At 41.6% G+C, this 24,216-nt stretch overlaps 1 protein-coding gene across 2 annotated transcripts in view; it reads right to left on the minus strand.

The window, feature by feature from the left end:
* The window catches only part of ENPP3 (ectonucleotide pyrophosphatase/phosphodiesterase 3), a 214,116-nt gene that overhangs the window by 119,627 nt on the left and 70,273 nt on the right, over nucleotides 1–24,216 (minus strand). For both annotated transcript variants that reach the window (XM_069726011.1, XM_069726012.1), the window contains exons 2-4: nucleotides 24,032–24,122; nucleotides 10,669–10,791; nucleotides 8,977–9,102 (exon numbers count right to left, since the gene is read on the minus strand). In XM_069726011.1, coding sequence (XP_069582112.1) covers nucleotides 8,977–9,102; nucleotides 10,669–10,791; nucleotides 24,032–24,122 — 340 coding nt within the window. The remainder of the gene's footprint in view (nucleotides 1–8,976; nucleotides 9,103–10,668; nucleotides 10,792–24,031; nucleotides 24,123–24,216) is intronic.

Raw genomic sequence — 24,216 nt, forward strand, 5'->3', positions numbered from 1 at the left:
TGACCCGAAGAATAAAACTGCTTCATCAATTTTACCAAATGCGGAACGGTATAAACGCCTCCCCCAAAAGAAATTCATGAATAGCTGGTTTTTGGTCATTCTGCCTCACAAAAAATCGGAATAAAAAGCGATCAAAAACTGTCACATGTCCGAAAATGTAACCGATAAAAACGTCAACTCGTCCCGCAAAAAACAAGACCTCACATGACTCTGTGGACCAAAATATGGAAAAATTATGGGTCTCAAAATGTGGAGACGCAAAAACTTTTTTGCTATAAAAAGCGTCTTTTAGTGTGTGACGGCTGCCAATCATAAAAATCCGATATAAAAAACGCTATAAAAGTAAATCAAACCCCCCTTCATCACCCCCTTAGTTAGGCTAGGTTCACATTGCGTTAATGGGTTAACGCTAACGGACAGCGTTGCACGGCGAAAATGTCACAATTAACGCCGTGCAACGGGTCCGTTAGCACAACCATTGACAGCAATGTGATTTTCGGGTGTAGCGCATCGCTAGAGCGTGCCATTTTCGGCTCGCGCTAGCAAGGTGCCATTCTTTTGTGGCGCGCCTCAGACGCTGCTTGCAGCATCCGCGGCGCGCCCGAGGTCCGATCCCCGATCTTCCAGAGCGGGGACGTTAACGCGACCACTAAACACGACACCTGAAAAGACATTGCGTTAGCGCAATCCGCTAGTGCTAAACGGATTTCCCTAACGCAATGTGAACCTAGCCTTAGGGAAAAATAATAAAATTAAAAAAAATGTATTTATTTCCATTTTCCCATTAGGGTTAGGGTTAGGGCTAAGGTTAGGGCTAGGGTTAGGGCTAGGGTTAGGGTTTGGATTACATTTACGGTTGGGATTAGGGTTGGGATTAGAATTAGGGGTGTGTCAGGGTTAGGTGTGTGGTTAGGGTTACAGTTGGGATTAGGGTTAGGGGTGCGTTTGGATTAGGGTTTCATTTATAATTGGGGGGTTTCCACTGTTTAGACACATCAGGGGCTCTCCAAACGCGACATGGCGTCCGATCTCAATTCCAGCCAATTCTGCATTGAAAAAGTAAAACAGTGCTCCTTCACTTCCGAGCTCTCCCGTGCGCCCAAACAGGGGTTTACCCCAACATATGGGGTATCATCGTACTCGAGACAAATTGGACAACAACGTTTTGGGTCCAAGTTCTCTTGTTATACTTGGGAAAATAAAAATTTGGGGGACTAAAAATCATTTTTGTGGGAAAAAAAAGGATTTTTTATTTTCACGGCTCTGCGTTGTAAACTGTAGTGAAACACTTGGGGGTTCAAAGTTTTCACAACACATCTAGATAAGTTCCATGGGAGGTCTAGTTTCCAATATGGGGTCACTTGTGGGTAGTTTCTACTGTTTGGGTACATCAGGGGCTCTGCAAATGCAACGTGACGCCTGCAGACCAATCCATCTAAGTCTGCATTCCAAATGGCGCTCCTTCCCTTCCGAGCTCTGCCATGAGCCCAAACAGTGGTTCCCCCCCACATATGGGGTATCAGCGTACTCAGGACAAATTGAACAACAACTTTTGGGGTCCAATTTATTCTGTTACCCTTGTAAAAATACAAAGCTGGGGGCTAAAAAATCATTTTTGTGAAAAAAAAAAAGATTTTTTATTTTCACGGCTCTGCGTTATAAACTGTAGTGAAACACTTAGGGGTTCAAAGTTCTCACAACACATCTAGATAAGTTCCTTGGGAGGTCTAGTTTCTAATATGGGGTCACTTGTGGGGGGTTTGTACTGTTTGGGTACATCAGGGGCTCTGCAAATGCAACGTGACTCCTGCAGACCAATCCATCTAAGTCTGCATTCCAAATGGCGCTCCTTCCCTTCCGAGCTCTGCCATGCGCCCAAACAGTGGTTCCCCCCCACATATGGGGTATCAGCGTACTCAGGACAAATTGGACAACAACTTTTGGGGTCCAATTTATTATGTTACCCTTGTGAAAATACAAAACTGGGGGCTAAAAAATAATTTTTGCGAAAAAAAAAAATTATTTTAATGGCTCTGCGTTATAAACTGTAGTGAAACATTTGGGGGTTCAAAGCTCTCAAAACACATCTAGATAAGTTCCTTAGAGGGTCTAGTTTCCAAAATGGTGTCACTTGTGGGGGTTTTTAATGTTTAGGCACATCAGGGGCTCTCCAAACCAACATGGCGTCCCATCTTAATTCCAGTCAATTTTGCATTGAAAAGTCAAATGGCGCTCCTTCCCTTCCGAGCTCTGCTATGCACCCAAAAAGTGGTTTACCCCCACATATGGGGTATCGTCGCACTCAGGACAAATTGCACAACAACTTTTGTGGTCTAATTTCTTCTCTTACCCTTGGGAAAATAAAAAATTGGGGGCGAAAAGATCATTTTTGTGAAAAAATAAGATTTTTTATTTTTACGGCTCTGCATTATAAACTTCTGTGAAGCACTTGTTGGGTCAAAGTGCTCACCACACATCTAGATAAGTTCCTTAAGGGGTCTACTTTCCAAAATGGTGTCACTTGTGGGGATTTCAATGTTTAGGCACATCAGAGGCTCTCCAAACGCAACATGGCATCCCATCTCAATTCCAGTCAATTTTGCATTGAAAAGTAAAATGGCGCTCCTTCCCTTCCGAGCTCTGCCATACGCCCAAACAATGGTTTACACCCATATACGGGGTATCAGCGTACTCAGGACAAATTGGCCAACAATTTTTGAGGTCCAATTTCTTCTCTTACTCTTGGGAAAATAAAAAATTGGGGGCGAAAAGATCATTTTTGTGAAAAAATATGATTTTTTATTTTTACGGCTCTGCATTATAAACTTCTGTGAAGCAATTGGTGGGTCAAAGTGGTCACCACACATCTAGATAAGTTCCTTAGGGTGTCTACTTTCCAAAATGGTGTCACTTGTGGGGGGTTTCAATGTTTAGGCACATCAGTGGCTCTCCAAACGCAACATGGTGTCCCATCTCAATTCCTGTCAATTTTGCATTTAAAAGTCAAATGGCGCTCCTTTCCTTCCGAGCTCTGCCATGCGCCCAAATCTGTACTCAGTACAGATTGTACAACAATGTTTGGCATCCATTTTATCCTGTTACCCTTGGTAAAATAAAACAAATTGGAGCTGAAATAAATTTTGTGTGAAAAAAAGTTAAATATTCATTTTTATTTAAACATTCCAAAAATTCCTGTGAAACCCCTGAAGGGTTAATAAACTTCTTGAATGTGGTTTTGAGCACCTTGAGGGGTGCAGTTTTTAGAATGGTGTCACACCTGGGTATTTTCTATCATATAGACCCCTCAAAATGATATCAAATGAGATGTGGTCCCTAAAAAAAAATGGTGTTGTAAAAATGAGAAATTGCTGGTCAACTTTTAACCCTTATAACTCCCTAACAAAAAAAAATTTTGGTTCCAAAATTGTGCTGATGTAAAGTAGACATGTGGGAAATGTTACTTATTAAGTATTTTGCGTGACATATCTCTGTGATTTAAGGGCATAAAAATTTAAAGTTGGAAAATTGCGAAATTTTCTAAATTTTCGCCAAATTTCCATTTTTTTCACAAATAAACGCAAGTTATATCGAATAAATGTTACTACTAAAATGAAGTACAATATGTCACGAGAAAACAATGTCAGAATCACCAAGATCCGTTGAAGCGTTCCAGAGTTATAACCTCATAAAGGGACAGTGGTCAGAATTGTAAAAATTGGCCCGGTCATTAACGTGCAAACCACCCTCGGGGCTTAAGGGGTTAACATGCCCCTTTTGTCACATTATTTTCATGGGTACCATCATTTCTTTCCAGGCCTATTTAATGAGTTTTATTTTTTTTAAAATGCTGTAGAAGCATAGTTGAAAAGCAATGTCTGACTTTCATTTTTTTCATTTTCATAGATCTTTAATTTATTATTACTGTTGTCAGATTCAAGTTATTTCTGTGACCATTGTGGATTTTTCTGTCATTAAACGAGGGGTACCAACAATTGTGATCATGTCTGTATAGTTTTAAGGATGAAGGTAGAATTAAGGCAATTGAGTTCAACCTATACAGTCATGGCCAAAAGTGTTAGCACCCTCGAAATTGTTACAGAAACTGAAGTATTTCCTTCAGAATATTATTTCAATTACACGTGTTTTGTTATACATATTTATTTCCTTTGTGTCTATTGGAACAATACAAAACAAAAACTGTGAAAAAAGGCAAATTGGACATCATTTCACACAAAACCCCAAAAATGGGCAAAACAAAATTGTGGGAACCTAAAACTTAATATTTGGTTGCACACCCTTTGGAATAAATGACTGCAATCAATCACTTCCTATAACAATTAACACGCTTCTAACACCTCTCAGATGGAATTTTGGACCACTTTTCTTTTGCAAATTGCTCCAGGTCTCTCATATTTGAAGGGTGCCTTCTCCCAACAGCAATTTTAAGATCTCTCCAAAGGTAATCAATGAGATTTCGATCCAGATCCATTGCTGGCCTCTTAAGACTCTCCAGTGCCTTGTTTCTTTCCATTTCTGGTTGTTTCTTAAAGTACGTTTGGGGTCATTGCCCTGCTGGAAGACCCATAAGCTAGGACGCAAACCCAGCTTTCTGACACTGAGCACTACATTGTAACCCAAAATTCTTTGGCAATCTTCAGATTTCTTGATGCCTTGTATACAATCAAGGCACCCAGTGCTAAAGACAGCAGAACAACCGCAAAACATCCTTGAACCTCCACCATTCTTTGTTCTTTTCTCATTCCATTTTCAGTAAACAGTAGAATGATGTGGTTAAACAAACAGCTCTATCTTGGTTTCTTCTGTCTACTAGATGCATTCCCAGAAGTATTTTGGCTTACTCATGGCCACAGGATTTATTTCATTCAAATGTCGATGGATAGTTCGCACTGACACTGATGCACCCTCAGCCTGCATGTCTGGATTGGGGCTGCTTATCCACCATCTAGCCTAATGTGCGCTGTAACATCTCATCAATTTTTCTCTGCTGTCCACATTCTGTAATATTAGCCATGGGTTGTAAACTTCTTGTTTATGTTGTGCATCATGGAAAAAGGAACATCAAGATCTCTGGAGATGGACTTGTAATATTGAGATTGTTGATATTATTCAACAATTTTGGTTCTCAAGAAGTTTTTTCCTCCTCAGTCTGACACACAATGCAAAGATTGAGTCAAATTTTATCTGGTTTCAGGTGTGATTTTCAAATTGCACACACCTGTTACTTGCCACAGATGAGTTTGAATGTGCATCACATGCTTTAACTGCTTTCTGCCATTGGACGTACTATCCCGTTCATGTGACCTGAGACTTAATTCCCATGGACAGGATAGTACGTCCTAGGCGAACAGCCGCGCTCCCGGGGGGAGCGCGGCCGATTGCGGACAGGTGTCAGCTGGTTATCACAGCTGACATCCGGCAGGGTTAGGGGTGTGTTGGGGTTAGGGCTGGAGTTAGAATTGGGGGTTCCACTATTTAGGCATATCAGGGGCTCTGCAAATGCAACGTGACCCCCGCAGACCATTCCAAAACGCCACTTCTTCCCTTCTGAGCCCCGACTTGTGCCCAAACAGTAGTTTTCTCCCACATATGGGATATCAGCATACTCAAGACAAATTGGACAACAAATTTTGGGGTCCAATTTCTCCTGTTACCCTTGGGAAAATACAAAACTGGGGGCTAAAAAATCATTTTTGTGGAAAAAAATGATTTTTTATTTTCACAGCTCTGCGTTATAAACCTTAGTGAAACACTCGGGGGTTCAAAGTTCTCACAACACATCTAGATAAGTTCCTTAGGTAGTCTAGTTTCCAGTATGGGGTCACTTGTGGGGGGTTTCTACTGTTTAGGTACATTAGGGGCTCTACAAACGCAACGTGACACCCGCAGACTTTCCATATAAGTCTGCATTCCAAAATGGCGCTCCTTCCCTTCCGAGCTCTGCCATGTGCCCAAACAGTGGTTCCCCCACATATGGGGTATGAGCGTCCTCAGGACAAATTGCACAACAACTTTTGGGGTCCAATTTCCCTTGCAATTCTTGGGAAAATAAAAAATTGGGGGCGAAAAGATCATTTTTGTGAAAAAAATATGATTTTGTATTTTTACGGCTCTATTTTATAAACTTCTGTGAAGCACTTGGGGGTTCAAGGTGCTCACCACACATCTAGATAAGTTCCGTAGGTGGTCTAGTTTCTAAAATGGGGTCACTTGTGGGGGTTTCCACTGTTTAGGCACATCAGGGGCTCTCCAAACACGACATGGCGTCCTATCTCCTTTCCACCCAAATTTGCATTGAAAAGTCAAATGGCGCTCCTTCCCTTCCGATATCTGCCATGCGCCCAAACAGTGGTTTACCCCCACATATGGGATATCGGCGTACTCAGGACAAATTGTACAACAACTTTTATGGTCCAATTTCTCCTATTACCCTTGGTAAAATAAAAAAAAATTGGATCTGAAGTAATTTTTTTTTTTTTTTTGTGAAAAAAAAAGTTAAATGTTCATTTTTTTTTAAACATTCCAAAAATTCCTGTGAAGCACCTGAAGGGTTAATAAACTTCTTGAATGTGGTTTTGAGCACCTTGAGGGGTGCACTTTTTAGAATGGTGTCACTTTTTGGTATTTTCTATCATATAGACCCCTCAAAGTGACTTTAAATGTGATGTGATGTGGTCCCTAAAAAAAAATGGTGTTGTAAAAATGAGAAATCGTTGGTCAAATTTTAACTCTTATAACTCCCTAACAAAAAAAAATTTGGTTCCAAAATTGTGCTGATGTAAAGTAGACATGTGGGAAATGTTACTTATTAAGTATTTTGTGTGACATATCTCTGTGATTTAAGGGCATGAAAATTCAAAGTTGCAAAATTTTTGCCAAATTTCCTTTTTTTCACAAATAAACTCAAGTAATATCAAAGAAATTTTACCACTATCATGAAGTACTACAGTTAGGGCCAGAAATATTTGGACAGTGACACAATTTTTGCGAGTTGGGCTCTGCATGCCACCACATTGGATTTGAAATTAAACCTCTACAACAGAATTCAAGTGCAGATTGTAACGTTTAATTTGAAGGGTTGAACAAAAATATCTGATAGAAAATGTAGGAATTGTACACATTTCTTTACAAACACTCCACATTTTAGGAGGTCAAAAGTAATTGGACAAATAAACATAACCCAAACAAAATATTTTTATTTTCAATATTTTGTTGCAAATACTTTGGAGGCAATCACTGCCTTAAGTCTGGAACCCATGGACATCACCAAACGCTGGGTTTCCTCCTTCTTAATGCTTTGCCAGGCCTTTACAGCCGCAGCCTTCAGGTCTTGCTTGTTTGTGGGTCTTTCCGTCTTAAGTCTGGATTTGAGCAAGTGAAATGCATGCTCAATTGGGTTTAGATCTGGAGATTGACTTGGCCATTGCAGAATGTTCCACTTTTTGGCACTCATGAACTCCTGGGTAGCTTTGGCTGTATGCTTGGGGTCATTGTCCATCTGTACTATGAAGCGCCGTCCAATCAACTTTGCAGCATTTGGCTGAATCTGGGCTGAAAGTATATCCCGGTACACTTCAGAATTCATCCGGCTACTCTTGTCTGCTCTTATGTCATCAATAAACACAAGTGACCCAGTGCCATTGAAAGCCATGCATGCCCATGCCATCACGTTGCCTCCACCATGTTTTACAGAGGATGTGGTGTGCCTTGAATCATGTGCCGTTCCCTTTCTTCTCCAAACTTTTTTCTTCCCATCATTCTGGTACAGGTTAATCTTTGTCTCATCTGTCCATAGAATACTTTTCCAGAACTGAGCTGGCTTCTTGAGGTGTTTTTCTGCAAATTTAACTCTGGCCTGTCTATTTTTGTTATTGATGAATGGTTTGCATCTAGATGTGAACCCTTTGTATTTACTGTCATGGAGTCTTCTCTTTACTGTTGACTTAGAGACAGATACACCTACTTCACTGAGAGTGTTCTGGACTTCAGTTGATGTTGTGAACGGGTTCTTCTTCCCCCAATTAAGTATGCGCGATCATCCACCACTGTTGTCATCCGTGGACGGCCAGGCCTTTTTGAGTTCCCAAGCTCACCAGTCAATTCCTTTTTTCTCAGAATGTACCCAACTGTTGATTTTGCTACTCCAAGCATGTCTGCTATCTCTCTGATGGATTTTTTCTTTTTTTTCAGCCTCAGGATGTTCTGCTTCACCTCAATTGAGAGTTCCTTTGACCGCATGTTGTCTGCTCACAGCAACAGCTTCCAAATGCAAAACCACACACCTGGAATCCACCCCTGACCTTTTAACTACTTCATTGATTACAGGTTAACGAGGGAGACGCCTTCAGAGTTAATTGCAGCCCTTAGAGTCCATTGTCCAATTACTTTTGGTCCCTTGAAAAAGAGGACGCTATGCATTACAGAGCTATGATTCCTAAACCCTTTCTCCGATTTGGATGTGGAAACTATCATATTGCAGCTGGGAGTGTGCACTTTCAGCCCATATTATATATATAATTGTATTTCTGAACATGTTTATGTAAACAGCTAAAATAACAAAACTTGTGTCACTGTCCAAATATTTCTGGCCCTAACTGTATCTGTCATGAGAAAACACTGTCAGAATCACTGGGATCCGTTGAAGCGTTCCAGAGTATAACCTCGTAAAGGGACAGTGGTCAGAATTGTAAAAAATGGCCCGGTCATTAACATGCAAACCACCCTTGGGGGTTAAGGGGTTAAACAAAGTTTTTTACGTACAATTTTGGAAAGGTGCCAACAGTTTTATACGGTAATCAGACTAATTCCCTGGATCAACGCCCTATCACAAAATATAGTACTCATAACCTGTAATGTTATATTTATCAGGAAAAGCATCCAGCTGTAATAATAATGACTAATTGTATGAATGTGCTACTTTGTACTTTAATAATATGTAATATAGATATCATATCTCACCTTTACAAACAGCTCTGTAGTTTGTACAACAATCTCCTTTTGTCACGCAGTCATCTGAGCATGAGCAGTAACTGCCGGCAATCCGCTTCTCTCCGCAACGTACCATGCTACAGCTCCAGTCTTCCTCTGCGATACATTAAAACAGCTGATAAGCAACAGACTACGGTAGAAAAACAGGAATAGCACTATCTATTGAACTCCATATATGTTCCTGAGACATTTCTTGCAAATGATTGAAGAAAGGTTTGGCTGAATACCAGTGCAGTTATCATTTACTTATCAGCGATTCAAAATGTTAAGTAATCAATATGACGTAGTGTAATAATTTATAAAGTTCATGTAACACTTTTCTATATGAAACATTTCATCTACTGTCATCAGCTGTTTTAGGCATATAAAAAAACTGATAAAACACTGATGGTAAAATCTTATAATCTGACCAAATAATGATGAATATCTGATCCAAACCAATAAATGTGAAAATGGCATTAGAGGGAAATTTGTATTCCAACATGTGACACAACATAATTGACAAAAAGATGAATATGACAGTACACTGCAACTTTGCAATAATGGCATACAATTAGGGATGATCGAATAGCTTTGGATAACTCCTTATCCGAATAGCTGCATCGGGAATTCGGCTTCCTGGAGCGCTCTCGATAATCATCTGTTCCGAAACGCTGCCGCATGTGTCGTGGCTGTGTGACAGTCACAACATGCATGGAGATCCCATCAAACAGGCTCTCCATGTGTGTGTTGTGACTGTCACACTGCAGCTGCGGCTCGGAACAGATGAATATCGGGAGCGCTCCAGGTGTTTGGGTTCCCAATACAGCTATTCAGTAAGCGCTATAACTATTCAGATAAGGAGTTATCCCTACATACTATGATATATAAATGGTTTTCTGGGATATAACATTTAAGGGTTCCCTCATCAGAAATATTAGAAGTGTTTGATCCATGGTGGTCTGACTCCCATGACTCGCTGCTTAGCAGATCCAAAGGGGTTTGCTTTATTAGGGTAGCCTTTTCACTGTCATAACTAACACAATTTTGTCTATGTCTGTATGGTTTTGTCTCATACTTAGGCCAAGCTGGGATAATAGGTGCTTTCCACCCAAGAATAAACTTTTGTCAAGCAATGTCGCTTGACGATTATTAACAGTGTATAATATAAACAGTGTTAGGATTTGCCTTTGCTGGCCAGTTTGAATGGTCATCAAGTGACCACAAGCATGAAATTTGTACACATGGTCACATGCCGACTAGATCCTCATCTGCGTCTTTCAATCTTCATTCTTCTGAAGACTGCTCAAACCGTCTAGCAGAGCTTATTTCTACCAGTGTGTGTATTACACACTTTTAGTATTCGGCAAGCTACACTACTTACCGAAAGTTTTCCATGGGGGTGGAAAACCCCTTTAATACCTAGTGGCATGCACAGCTACATGGCTAATAGTAATAGTAGTTTTGTGTTGGATAATGCATGTAATAGGGTGATGAAAGACATACTAATTATACATGAAAAGTATTTACGTCGATGTACTTAAACAAGAATGACATGAAGACAGGATGCTAAACATTAGGAAGGGAATGTCATTGCAAGATTTCCTGCAGATTTTGTAAATAAAAGAACACTTGAACTGACTAACCCAAGTGCTGCTAATAGAGATCGCACTTCATACTTACTTGGTTTTACACATAGATCTTGAAAATCAAAACAACACTTTCCGGAATCAACACAATGTGTATTGCAGCTGCAATCAGTTTCTCGAATACTGTCGGTGTCGAAGCATCTGTTCCTACATGACACTAGGAAAGCAAAAAGAAAAAAGTTTATTAGAACTGGACTTACTGTTTAGAGGGTATTAAAAATACGGACACCACAGGGGACACTTTTTTTTGCTTACAGCCCCAATTCCCAAAAAAAGTTGAAACACTGAAATGTAAAGAAAACCAGAATACAATGAATTTTTAAATGGAATGGAAAAATATCTAATTTTCAACTTCTGATCTGTGTTCTGGGCTCTGTTGTAAATAGAATATTGCTATAAGTAATTTCCAAATTATTGCATCCTTGTTTTCTTTACATTTCACACAGTATCTCAATATTTTTGGAGTTGGGGTTGTAAATACACGCTTTTATCAATAGAGTTTGATTAAATTAAATGTGCTTTTGCAAGATTTCTGTTTAACTTGGACACTTTGCAAATCACTTTATCAGGGGATTTGTTTTAGTTTGTTAAAAAAAATGTAAGTGACTTCCAAATCCCTGCTTTTTCCCCGTGTATTTGCCTGCCGGCAGCTGTATTGATAACCAAACATAGGTGCTACCAACATCTGTACTCCAAGTAACTGTCTGCTCCTCTATAGGTACCGTTACACTAAACGACTTACCAACGATCACGACCAGCGATACGACCTGGCCGTGATCGTTGGCAAGTCGTTGTGTGGTCGCTGGGGAGCTGTCACACAGACAGCTCTCTCCAGTGACCAACGATCAGGGGAAAGACTTCGGCATCGTTGAAACTGTCTTCAACGATGCCGAAGTCCCCGGGTAACTAGGGTAAACATCGGGTTACTAAGCTCAGGGCCGCGCTTAGTAACCCGATATTTACCCTGGTTACCATTGTAAAAGTTAAAAAAAAACAGTACATACTCACATTCCGATGTCTGTCACGTCCCCCGGCGTCAGCTTCCCGCACTGACTGTGTCAGCGCCAGCCGGCCGTAAAGCAGAGCACAGCGGTGACGTCACCGATGTGCTCTGTTTTACGGACGGACGGCCGGGTTACTGAGCGTCACCGATGTGCTCTGCTTTACGGCCGGCCGGCCGGGTTACTAAGCGCGGCCCTGCGCTTAGTAACCCGATATTTACCCTGGTTACCAGTGAACACATCGCTGGATCAGCGTCACACACGCCGATTCAGCGATGACAGCGGGTGATCAGCGACCAAAAAAAGGTCCTGATCATTCCCAGCGCCCAACGATCTCCCAGCAGGGGCCTGATCGTTGGTCGCTGTCACGCATAATGATTTCGTTAACGATATCGTTGCTACGTCACAAAAAGCGTGATGTTGCAATGATATCGTTAACGAAATCGTTATGTGTGAAGGTAGTGTGTTAGTGTTCTGCTTATCAGAATGATAAACTAGCAGGGTGATCTCCAGAGTTAGTGGAAGCAAGGTGCTGAGGTGACCCTTCACTGCCATCATCTGTACTCCAAGTAACTGTTCACTCCTCTGAGTGTTCTGCTTATCAGAACAATCTACTACAGCAGGGTGATCGATAAAGTTAGTGAAAGTAAGGCGCTGAGCTGACCCTTTCACTGCCATTATCTCTACTCCAAATCAATACATTCTAATTACATGAATGCAGCTAAAGGTAAGCAAACATGCTGGGAGAAAACAGGGAATTTGAAGCCACTTACCTGTAAATTATTTAGAAGAACGATAAATATTGTAATAAAGTGGTTTGCAAAATGTAATATCTTTCCATGCTGGACAAAATTATTAAAAACGAAATAAAAGTTTAATTACTATTTAAAAATGTAAAACTGTTTATAACTTCAGCCTACATCCTCTGTATCACTATACATAGCAGACTGCAGAGTTTGTTAAGTCAAAACCAACAGTGAGGTTTTTGAGCAGAAAGCAGGATTTGTAACCCTTATGACTGCATCAAAGTTCGCTTTTTATATTGTCATCATGTAAGGGACCATTATTATTATTTATTTATATAGCACCATTTATTCCATGGAGCTGTACATGAGAAAGGCTTACATACAAATTACAGATATCACTTACAGTAAACAAACTAACAATCACAGACTTAAGGTACCGTCACACTCAGCAACTTTGCAAAGAGAACGACAACGATCCGTGACGTTGCAGCGATCTGGATAGCGATCTCGTTGTGTTTGACACGCAGCAGCGATCTGGATCCCGCTGTGCCATCCCTGGTTGGAGCTAGAAGTCCAGAACTTTATTTCGTCGCCAGGTCGGCATGTATCGTCATGTTTGACATCAAAAGCAACGACGCCAGCAACAAGCATAGGGCCCCTAGATGTGTGTCGGATCGGTACACTCCAGCTGTTTGACATGGAGCTAACAACCAGCGAGAACGAGAAGTGAGTCGCCGTTACATCACTGGATCGCTCCTGCATCGTTCTGGAGTTGCTGTGTTTGACGTCTCTACAGCGACCTAAACAGCGACGCTGCAGCGATCTAGTTTAGGTCGCCTCGTTGTCTATATCGCTGCAGCGTCGCTGAGTGTGACGGTACCTTTATACAGAGGGGAGAGAACCCAGCCCTTGAGGGCTTACATCCTATGGGATAGTGGGGAAGGAGACAGTAGGTTGGGGGGTTGCAGCATCTCCGTTGTTGGTGAGACGGTAGCTCTGGTAGTGGTGAGGAGGCAGCGGGGGTCAGTGCATGCTGTAAGCTTTCTGAAGAGGTGGGTTTTCAGGTTCCGTCTGAAGGATCCGAATATGGTTGATAGTCGGACGTGTTGGGGCAAAGAATTCCAGAGCATGGGGGATATTCGGGAGATGTCTTGGAGGCGATTGAGTGAGGAGCGAATAAGTGCGGAGGAGAGAAGTAGGTCTTGAGATGACAAAAAATTACGTGAGGGAAGATATCGGGAGATTAGTTCAGAGACATATGGAGGAGATAGGTTATGGATGGCTTTGTAGGTCAGTATTAGTAATTTGAACTGGATACGCTGAGGGAATGGGAGCCAGTAAAGAAATTTACAGAGGGGAGAAGCGGAAGAGTAGCGAAGAGAGAGATGAATTAGTCGGGCAGCACAGTTAAGGATGGACTGGAGAGGTGCAAGAGTGTTAGCAGGGAGGCCACAGAAAAGGATGTTGCAGTAGTAGAGGCGGGAGATGATGAAGGCATGCACAAGCATTTTAGTAGATTGAGGGTTGAGGAAAGGACGGATTCTGGAGCTATTTTTGAGCTGTAGGCGACAGGAGGTGGAAAAAGCTTGGATGTGCGGTTTGAAAGGCAGGGCAGAGTCAAGGGTTACTCCGAGGCAGTGGACTTTCAGTACAGGGGAAAGAGTGATGTTGTTAATTGTGATAGATATTTCAGGTAAGGAAGATCTGTGAGATGGAGGAAAGATGATGAGTTCAGATTTGTCCACATTGAGTTTGAGGAAGCAAGAGGAGAAGAAGGAGGATATGGCTGATAGAAACTCTGGGATTCTGAACAGCAGAGGTGACGTCGGGGCCAGTGAGGTAGATCTGAGTGTCATCAGCATAAGGCCGGGATCACACACAGCGAGATACGGCCAAGTCTCGCAGGTTAAAACCAAGCTCTGGCACCGGCACTCCAGAGCGGAGCGTGCGGCCGCACAGCAATACATTGAGCTGCACGCTCCGCTCCGGAGTGCTGGTGCCAGAGCTTGTTTTTAACCTGCGAGACTCGGCCGTATCTCGCTGTAGTGTGACTCCGGCCCAAAGGTGGTACTGGAATCCATGGGACTTTATGAGTTGCCCCAGGCCAAGTGTATAGATTGAGAAGAGTAGGGGTCCTAGAACAGAGCCTTAGAGCCTTGGGGGACTCCAACAGAGAGAGTATGGGATGCGGTTCTTCTCCACTATTAGGGTGTGTCACTGAGTTGTAATCAAGGCTACCTGGTTAGGGACCCACTCAGAAGCTTCGCCCCCCCCCCCCCCCGAACCAAAACCCTAGCTATGCCTCTGATTAAACCCATTTTAAAAAATGCATGATTTAAGTAAAACAATACCTTCAATGGTTTTTAAATTCTTTAAAAGCTATTAATACCTCTACAATCAAATTTTATTACCTAAATATAGCTAAAATATTTTTTCAAAAAACTTTTATTAAGTTTTGAATAAAAAATTGCTTACTGTTTTGTGTGTATACAGTGCCAGACTTGTGTCTCTGTGGTAACAGATGCCAACCAAAGATACAAACAAATCCTATGTAGTCTGATCCTGCAGCCGCACCGCCTTCCATCTGTCTGCTACGTTTTGTTATCATACATTCATCAGGGTGGCAAGAAAAGAGTTTGATTTTACAATCAGACAGCACATAATCTGTTTGTGCTTTGTAATCATGCTGATGCATTGGAGCTGTAGACATTTTTTAATTCAGCTTCAATCATTCATGCAAATGTGGACGTAACCAATAAATATTATAGTAAGCATATAATTTTAAGAAATCATCAGTAAATATTTTCATGGTCATTTTGACATATCGTCACGTTTTCCACTATCATCAGTTATAAGTCTTCCCTAATACTTCAGTTATAGACACTCCAGCTTTTACAGACATGAAGAAACTGATTGGCAACAGAAATGTAATAGGATTATAATGGGCTATTCTACACAATGCAGGTGTTACACACGCTATTTAAACACGTGACTATATAAGAAAATGTATTCATTTTTTATTATTATGCATTGCCTACATGGTGCCATCATATTCTGCAGCACTTTACATACATTATCATCACTGTCCCCATTAGGGCTCACAATCTACAATCCCTATCAGAGCCTTCTTCACACACAATCACCCCTGTTATTTACATGTACGTGTTATTGCAATAACACTAGAATTACTGCATGTTTCATAATACCTATAACTACCACTTGGGGTCATTTTGACCCCCATTCAAAAGTACTGTCCTGGTAGTAAAAATAACTTTTTTTGACAATAAAATTAAAGAACATTTATTTTTACTTAGTAGAAACAGTGTTGAGATCAAGTACAGCAGTTTAAACACATTTTCCTTATCCAATATTTAACACAAACAGTACTTTTTCCGCTTTCCCAGTGCATTTTAGACAGACTGGTTTGTTACAGCTTGCACAAGTTTCAAACATTCTGTTTTCATTGCATCTTCAATCTTCCCATTTTTGACACTTACGGATTTCTTGTCCTTTTGTTTGTTGTCCAGACAATACAGATAACGTGCCACGTCTTGATTCCAAATGATTCTTGCAAAGCTCTAATGCAAGCTGAAGAATGAACTCACGTCTGCCAATTTGACTCCCAGTTGCTGTTCCATAGAGTATTCTTGCTTTTATAGCTGCTAAATCAAGTATATTACAAAACACCTGAAAAGGCCATCGGCGGCTTTCAGATTTTGTGGTGTACTTTCAAGTTATTTGGTCTACTGTGTCCACTCCAACATTTGATTTATGGTGAAATGTTATTGTTTCTATTTTTTTCTCTTGTCGTTTCCAACTTCTACATCTGGGTGAAAGGCTACTGAGCAAAATGATATTCTTATGTGCCTTAACTTGGTAAAGTAAGAGTGATGTCACCATTCTTCATCAGAGTAGTCTCGTATGTATATGTTTGTTGCTTTTTTGCCAAAGATGGAATCTCTTTCCTTGCATGATTCATCGTTCCCACAATTCTCGTTCTCTTTGCTTCTCAGCGTATTGTCATGTTTCAATTAGGTGAAAAAGTTATCTGTAGTAACATTTTGTTCCTTGTTCAAAAAATGATACATTAGTTTGAGAACAACATGTTTTGCAAGAGGCTGATCAGCCAGTTATTCATCATTTCCCAAATATGGAAACCCATTGCAGAAGGATTTGCATTCTATGGCAGCTACTAGCCGGAACTTTATTCCAATTTTGTTCGGCTTATTGGCTATATACAGTATTAGGTGAACGGACATCTTTATTCAGTTGGAAAAAGCTGTTCATCACCTGTCAGGTTTTGTCCATGTTTGTAACACAGTATGCAATTTTCAATGAAGCGATTCCACACTTCAGAAAATAAAGCAAACTTGTCATTCTTCAGTGTATCAGATCTGGTGGATTTTATGTCACATTGCACAAATCGCATCAATTCTTCGAACATACTTCTCAGCATAATGTCCTGAGAGAAGCGAGGACCCCAAGTACTTGACCACAAGGTTTTTACAGAAAAACCTTTTGCATTATATGCGCCCCACACATATAACATTGCAATAAATGTATTGACTTTGATAAGAGAAACAGTTCATTTATCATCTTCAAGTCTCTGAGGAGCCTCCGTTACTCTACACTTTTTTTTGTGGTGAAGTATAGGTTTATGAATTAGTAACCTTCACGCACTTGATATGTACCCATTGATGATCTCTCTTATGTCATAAGGGGTGGGTCCAGATGTAGTATGTTTTGTTGGGCCAGCTAGCCAGTAGAAGCTGAAGAACTGTGGACAACTTCCCACACACTTCCATGGTGACAAGTCTCTTAAAAATCTACAGCAGTTGGAATGTCCACTCTACCTTTCTTTTTCCCTCCGTATCCAATATCTTGTGGTTGGGTCCCTCATCCTCTAACTCTCAGTCATTCTATGTAGCGGGGGTGTCCCTGCATGCTGCCTCTCTTCCCTGGCCGGGACGCAGATTCACTCACCGCTTTGGCTTCAGTCCAGCACTCCATACACCTACCTCATAGGCTGCTGCACGTGGTATATGCATGGCACACAGATCCTCAGGTATTGTGTTTAGGACGTGTGCGTGTGAGAAGACCGCAAGCATGTAGGATGCAGTAATGGACTGTATACAGACCAAGGGTGATAGGGGTTTATTATACAGCAGAAACTCCACGCAGGGAGAAAACAGAGGGATATTATTCCCTAAAACAGCAAATGGCTAATGGGGGTAACTTAAGAAACACGAACAAGTAAAGCAGACAATTCAATTAAATATAACATGGCTCAGACGCCAGTTGTGGTCAAACTCCTGCCTGTGACTGGGGCCGCTTAGATGGCATCGCAGTGGGAGTCTGTCGCAGTCCTGAGTAAGATGGGGTAGTATCTCCTGATGTTGGCAGTGTCCTCTCGTGGTCCTTACGATGGTGACAACTCCTCGGGATCCTGACGCGGTTCTTGGGTCCAGCAGATGAGGAGATGAAGAGGGAAACGTCCTTATCCTCAGCGGTAAGTATCCCAACACTACGGAGACCTGCAGCACTGCCCAAACACAGTTTACAATGGACAATCTGATTTGCTGTGCCGTATCGATGTGTACCTAAGTCTCGTTCACAGACCTTGTCTCTCACGGTCAGTGCTGTCAGCGGGGGTGACTGCAGCAGCGGTCGCAGCGATATCAGCGGGGACAGAGGTGTCTGAGTGGTACCCAGTCGGTAGTCTCCTGTCAAAGCGCTTTGACATCCCAGGCTCTGCTCTACTCTGCCCAGTCGCCTCAAAGCTGATTTTACCTCCCAGACATCTCGCGCACTCGATGTTCCTGCCCAAACTGTTTGAATCCTTGTGCGCGAATATCCTCTCAGCTTGACCAAGCCCCCTTCTCTCGAGTACAGGGAGCGGTCCCGTGCTTTAAGCTTTCCCCCTGTAATTTAGGTGACAGCCCTGACGGTTCTGGACCCATTATGGAGGAGATATACCTAGTTGGTTTCTTCCCTTACACGCACATGCTCCCTCCTTTAAAGGGGCCGCGTGCATTGTCATTAAGCATCCCCAGCCAATGGCTGGGAGACACTTATTATTTAAGGCACCTTCACCTGCATGGAGGTGCCTGTGCGATGTTGTTAGTCTGTTTCCAAACAAGCTTGCTAGTTCTGAAGTCCCTGTCCTCTTTCAATGCTGGTCCCTCTAGTGTCTGTCCATCCCTAACCACCTTGATAGTGTTTGTTTTCTCAGTCTGTATTACAGCCGGATCAGCCTGCACCTGCCATGCCAGTCTGTATAACAGCCAGACCCGCCTGCACCTGCGTGCAATTCTGTATAATAGCCGGACCCGCCGTGCCAGTCTGTATAACAGCCGGGCCCACCTATACCTGCCATGCCAGTCTGCATGTCAGCAGGAACCCTTAACACCTGCCAGTGCCATCCTGTATATCAGCAGCACCAGTAAAGTGCCTGCTTGTATCAGCTGCCCTCTCCTTCGGAGCCGTTCTAGCTATCAGTCCTTTGGGGGTCAGCTGCCGTGCATCCGAGGTCTGTCTTAAGGTACTGTCACATTTAGTGATGCTGCAGCGATATAGACTGCGATATAGATCGCTGCAGAGTCGCTGTTTAGGTCGCTAGGAGATGTCAAACACGGCAACAGCTGAACGATGCAGGAGCGATCCAGTGACGTACTTATCGTTCTCGCTGGTCGTTGCTCCATGAAAAAACATTGCAGGCATCGTTGCTTTTGCTGTCAAACAGGAGGAATCACGCCGACCTAATGACCAACTAAAGTTCTGGACTTTCAGCGACGACCAGCGATGTCACAGCAGGATCCTGATCGCTGCTGCGTGTCAAACACAATGAGATCGCTATCCAGGACGCTGCAACGTCACGGATCGTTGTCGTTCTCGTTGGAAAGTTGTTCAGTGTGAAGGTACCTTTAGAGTAGAACCTAGGTGTTCATTGGGAGCTAAATCAAATCCCACCATCAGGGGCTCAAGTGAAGAGTCAGGTGCTCACCCAGTTATGCCCCTTCAGGAAAAGAAAAATAAGGCATAATTAAAAACAGGTGAAAAATAGCAAAATCTAGACAAAAAATGTACAATATTGTATCAGACATTTTATCTAAAAAATGTTCTGGGTGTTCCCCATTTTTCTGCCAAAGTAGAGCAAGAAACTAATTTACATTTATGAATGTGTTGCAACTGACTGGCATAAAGTCACGAATCTGGTATTTCTTGTTTTAACATTTGCCAAAAAGTTGACTTTCCCAGGATGGCTTGGCAGTATGTAAAACATATGTGACAAAACAATGATGATTTATGCAATCACTCAAGGAGTATTTGCAGTACATGACCCATTAATCTCAGGCTTAATATTCCTTAATGATAGATATATAACATGATTGTATTAGGCATGTGTGACACACTGATCCTTACACTACTGCCCGACAGGTGCACATTTACACCAATATTTAGGGGGAATTTAGGGGGGGAAATGTCCATGTCTTTAACAAATGAGTACACTTGGACAAAAATCTGTTTCTAGACTTTTTAAAAATTAGTTATAAAATATGTCTGAACTCTCATTCACACGTCTAGAACATATATATATATATATATATATATATATATATATATATATACTGTTTATATTATAGTCTATGGGGTTGTTCTCATTTCCATTGTTTCTGTAGACCCTATGTCCATGAAAATATCATATAGACATGTCCATATTTCATCGGTTTCATGGATGAAAATCATCCATTCAAGCTATGGGTCTGTGAAAATCTTAACGTTAACAGGAATCTGTCAGTAGGAACAACCATCCTAAGCTGTCTACATGGGCATGTAGGTATCACTTTATTCAGCTTCCTATGACTTATGTGCCCATATACAGTTGTGCTCAAAAGTTTACATATCCCCACAGAATTTTTGCTTTCTTGGCCTTTTTTCAGACAATATGAATGACAACATTCATATTTTCATTATGATTTTAAAAAGAGAAAACACAGTAGTTTGACAATAAATGTCTTCACCCAACCACTAACCACGAGTGGAGAAAAAGATTTGATATTATCAATCATATTCTCTGAAAAAAAGGCCAAGGAAGCAAAAATTCTGCCGGGGTATGTAAACTTTTGAGCACAACTGTAGATGGCTTAGGAGGTTTAAACTGCTTCAAGTCTGTGTTTGAGATTTCAGAAGTTCCATTCAATTTGCTGATACTGTAAATTCTGTGTTTTTCTTGCATGCAAAATGCAATATGTGAACAAGCCATAAGGCTAAGTTCCCATCATGAGTATTTGGTGTATTTTTGATGTTGCAGATTTTCTAAATTAGGTAGCATGTTTTTTCCCTCTGTTTTAACATGCTTTTTATAGTGGTCCTGACGCTGGATTTTTGTTTCTTCTTGACATGTCACGTTTGAGATAAAGCTTTGGTTTTGATACTTTCTGGCATTTATTGACTATTGATACAGTCATGTACGGATTACATGCATTTTTAGGGTGTTTCACAATGGAAAAGGGTATGCTTTTTTTGCCTGTAGACTTAAGTGTGAAAACGTGCACATAAAACTCAGAGTACCAGCAAGAGGAACTGAAATGTTGTGGATTTCAAAAAACGTGCCGCAGGTCAGTTTACACAGCAAAAACAAAAAAGCACAGCGGGCCAAAGATTTCTATATATAAAGTTTTACCTGTTTTTTTCATAGCAAAATTAAGCAAAATCAAAAACTCACAAAAAACTAATAGTGGAAACTTAAAGAGGTTGTCCACTACTTTAGCACTGATGACCTACCCTCAGGATAGGTCATCAATGTCTGATCAGTTGGGGTCTGGCACTTGGCACCACGCCAATCAGCTGTTATCCGTGGCAGCCAATGGACGGAAGTACTTACTTGCGGAGCTGGCTGTTTTCTAAAATACGGAGGTGGATGTGCAGTACCCTGCCTCGGACACAGTCAGAAGATGGAGCAATTCCACAAGTGAGTACTTCTGGCCAGCGACCACTGAGAATAGCTGATTGTTGGGGATGAAGGGTTTCACACCTCGACCGATCAGACATTGTTGACCTATCTTAAAGATAGGTCATCAGTGCTATAGTGGACCTTTTTAACCTAAAACATCCTCCCATATAAGTGAACTCCCACACAGTTCGCTAATGTTAGTTGAGCTAACACACAACTTTTTGGATACGAGACAGACCCCCCCACTCCATCTTAAAACAACCAGAACTACAGTAAAGCTAGACTCTGGAATAAATACACAAATACATTATTTTGGTGGTCAAAATGGACACAGCTTTATTTAAATCACAGGATTAAAACAAATACAGTAAGAGTCAGATGAAGTGCTAGTACATTGGGATTCTCAAGTACTGTGATATCCCCAGCTGTCTGACATACAGCAACAGGACAGACAGCCATAAAGGAGCTGCACGCACTGGCTTGCCATTCAAGCGGGGCCAGTAAACTTTCAGGGCACCAATGACCCTATTATCCTTTTCTTAACCACTGTGCCCACCCCTGATTGAAGTTACAATTACTACATTTTTAAGGCTGTCCACCAAAGCCGAGCCTGTTCACCACCATGAGGTTTCACATCTTCTATTAGTTAACATGAGGCCACCTTACCTTGTCTTCAACTTCCACCTGACTCCTAAACCGCAAACTTGTAACGAGTTATAACTTCCAAGCCATGTATGACACTTTATATATTTATTTTATTTTCTTTATAAATGAATGACTTATTTCACTTGGGTAAACTTATAAAGTAAGTGCCCCTGCAAAAGCAATCAGGGGACTAAACTTGGTAAACCTCTGACTCAGGGCAGTCCCACACGTCCAGATAATTCCGGTACCGCCCGTGTGCCCACTGGGTACCACTCGCACCGTGCAGGAGACAGCGCTAAAGTTCAGTGCTGTCCCCTGCATCTGGTGCTGAAGCCGCCATTCATATCTTCTCTGCAGCAGCGTTTGCTGTAAAGAAGATATGAATATTCCTTTTTTTTTTTTTGTTTCTCGTGTTTAAAATAAAGATTTACTTACTGTAGCGCTGTCTCCTGCACGGCACACGGGCTGCAGACGGACAACGTCCGTGTGCGGTATGTTTTACACGGACCCATTGACTTTAATGGGTCCGTGTAATCCGTGCGCTCCCACGAACACTGACATGTCTCCGTGTTTGGCACACGGAGACACGGTCTGCAAAAAATCAATGACATCTGCACAGATGCATTGATTTGAATGTGTCTACGTGTGTCAGTGGCTCCGCTGCGTGAGGAAACTGTCACCTCACGTACCGGAGACACTGACGTGTGATACCGGCCTCACAAAGAGTCATCCTACAGCGCTCAGGAGAGGAAAAATCCCCCCTGTGCAGGATACCTCTAGGAAACCTCTTCTCTTGAGCTTAGAGGTTAGTGCTAATGTTAACTCTTTATAGCCATGATATAATTGGACCTGGTACAAGATATACAATGGGTAATTAAACGAATACAATAACGCATTCATCATTATACAAGTAATGGTTAAATGGGTGAAAAAATGCTGAAAGAAGTGACATGGTCTACTGTATGTCCAAAAAAACCATGCAAAGCACAAAATACCGATGACAAAAATAATGTACATACATGACATTTCTAAAATCTCATAGGCTTTGCTGGTACTGTAAAAAGCAGCTGCAAATTAGCAACAAAAAAGCGCAGCAAAAAAACACAGCAAAAGTCCAGTGTGAACTTTGCCTAAGGCCGGGGTCACACTTGCGAGTGCAATGCGAGAAACTTGCGCGAGTCTCTTGCATCAATACCCGGCATTGCCGCCGGCACTCAGCTCCGTAATGTGCAGTTGCATGTATTTCTATGCAGCTGAACGCTCCGGTCCTGAGTGTCGGCGGCAGTGCCGGGTATCGATGCGCGAGTTTCTCGCATTGCACTCGCAAGTGTGACCCTGGCATAACACAGTATTGCTATATATAATATGTACCAGCTTAGAGACAAGCCTCCCTAGCAAATAGTATTTTCTAGTTTGGTCACAATTACATCCACTTTTCGGCAAACAGGACAAGATGGTGTACAGTCTTTTAGCCCCTGAATGGGAACATTAATTCTTTTTCATTCACCAACAACAGAAATCTCGAAAACAATGAAGGATTGAAGCACAAAAAATAATACAAACTTGCAGAACTTTTCATTATTAGGGTTCACTCACACTAGTATATAAAAAAAAAATCAGTCCCATTCTCATCCAGGAAAGTGAGACGATTTTCACTCACTTGCTGTCCGTATTCAATCCTTTTTTCACTCAGCATTTACATTTACATTTATAGGACCATTTGCAGTTTCCTATGCTACAGAATTGTAATGTATCTGTAAAAATCGGATGTCACTCTAATGGTCCATATGTCATCTGATTTTTTTCTGATTGCAGAGTGAAATCGCAGCACACTGTGATTTAGTTCTCATGCCTAATAAAGCTGAGAAAAAAATAGGCAGATCTGCACTTTCTCATTGCATAACATTGGTCCAAGTGCAATCCGATTTTTTTCTGGCTTTGCACTTGTCCGATTTATACACTAGTGTGAGCGAGCCCTAAAAGAAGAAAACTCATAGAAGAAATATATAATCCACCAGTCTTAAAGACAAAAAAAATGTAGATTGGTGATACCTAATGGCCTTTCCGGTTGTTTCTCTTTTGTTTTTAGTCCCAAGCCCAAACCTAATCCAAGTGACATCACAACCAGCGCAACAAGAAGCACCTGTAAGAGAATGTGAAATGTATAAATGATCTTATACAGCATGATTAATTAATATAACACTTTTTTTCAGTTTATAAGCTCGTATATAGTTAAG

This window comes from Ranitomeya imitator, chromosome 5, assembly GCF_032444005.1.
Source record: "Ranitomeya imitator isolate aRanImi1 chromosome 5, aRanImi1.pri, whole genome shotgun sequence".
Classification (NCBI taxonomy): domain Eukaryota; kingdom Metazoa; phylum Chordata; class Amphibia; order Anura; family Dendrobatidae; genus Ranitomeya; species Ranitomeya imitator.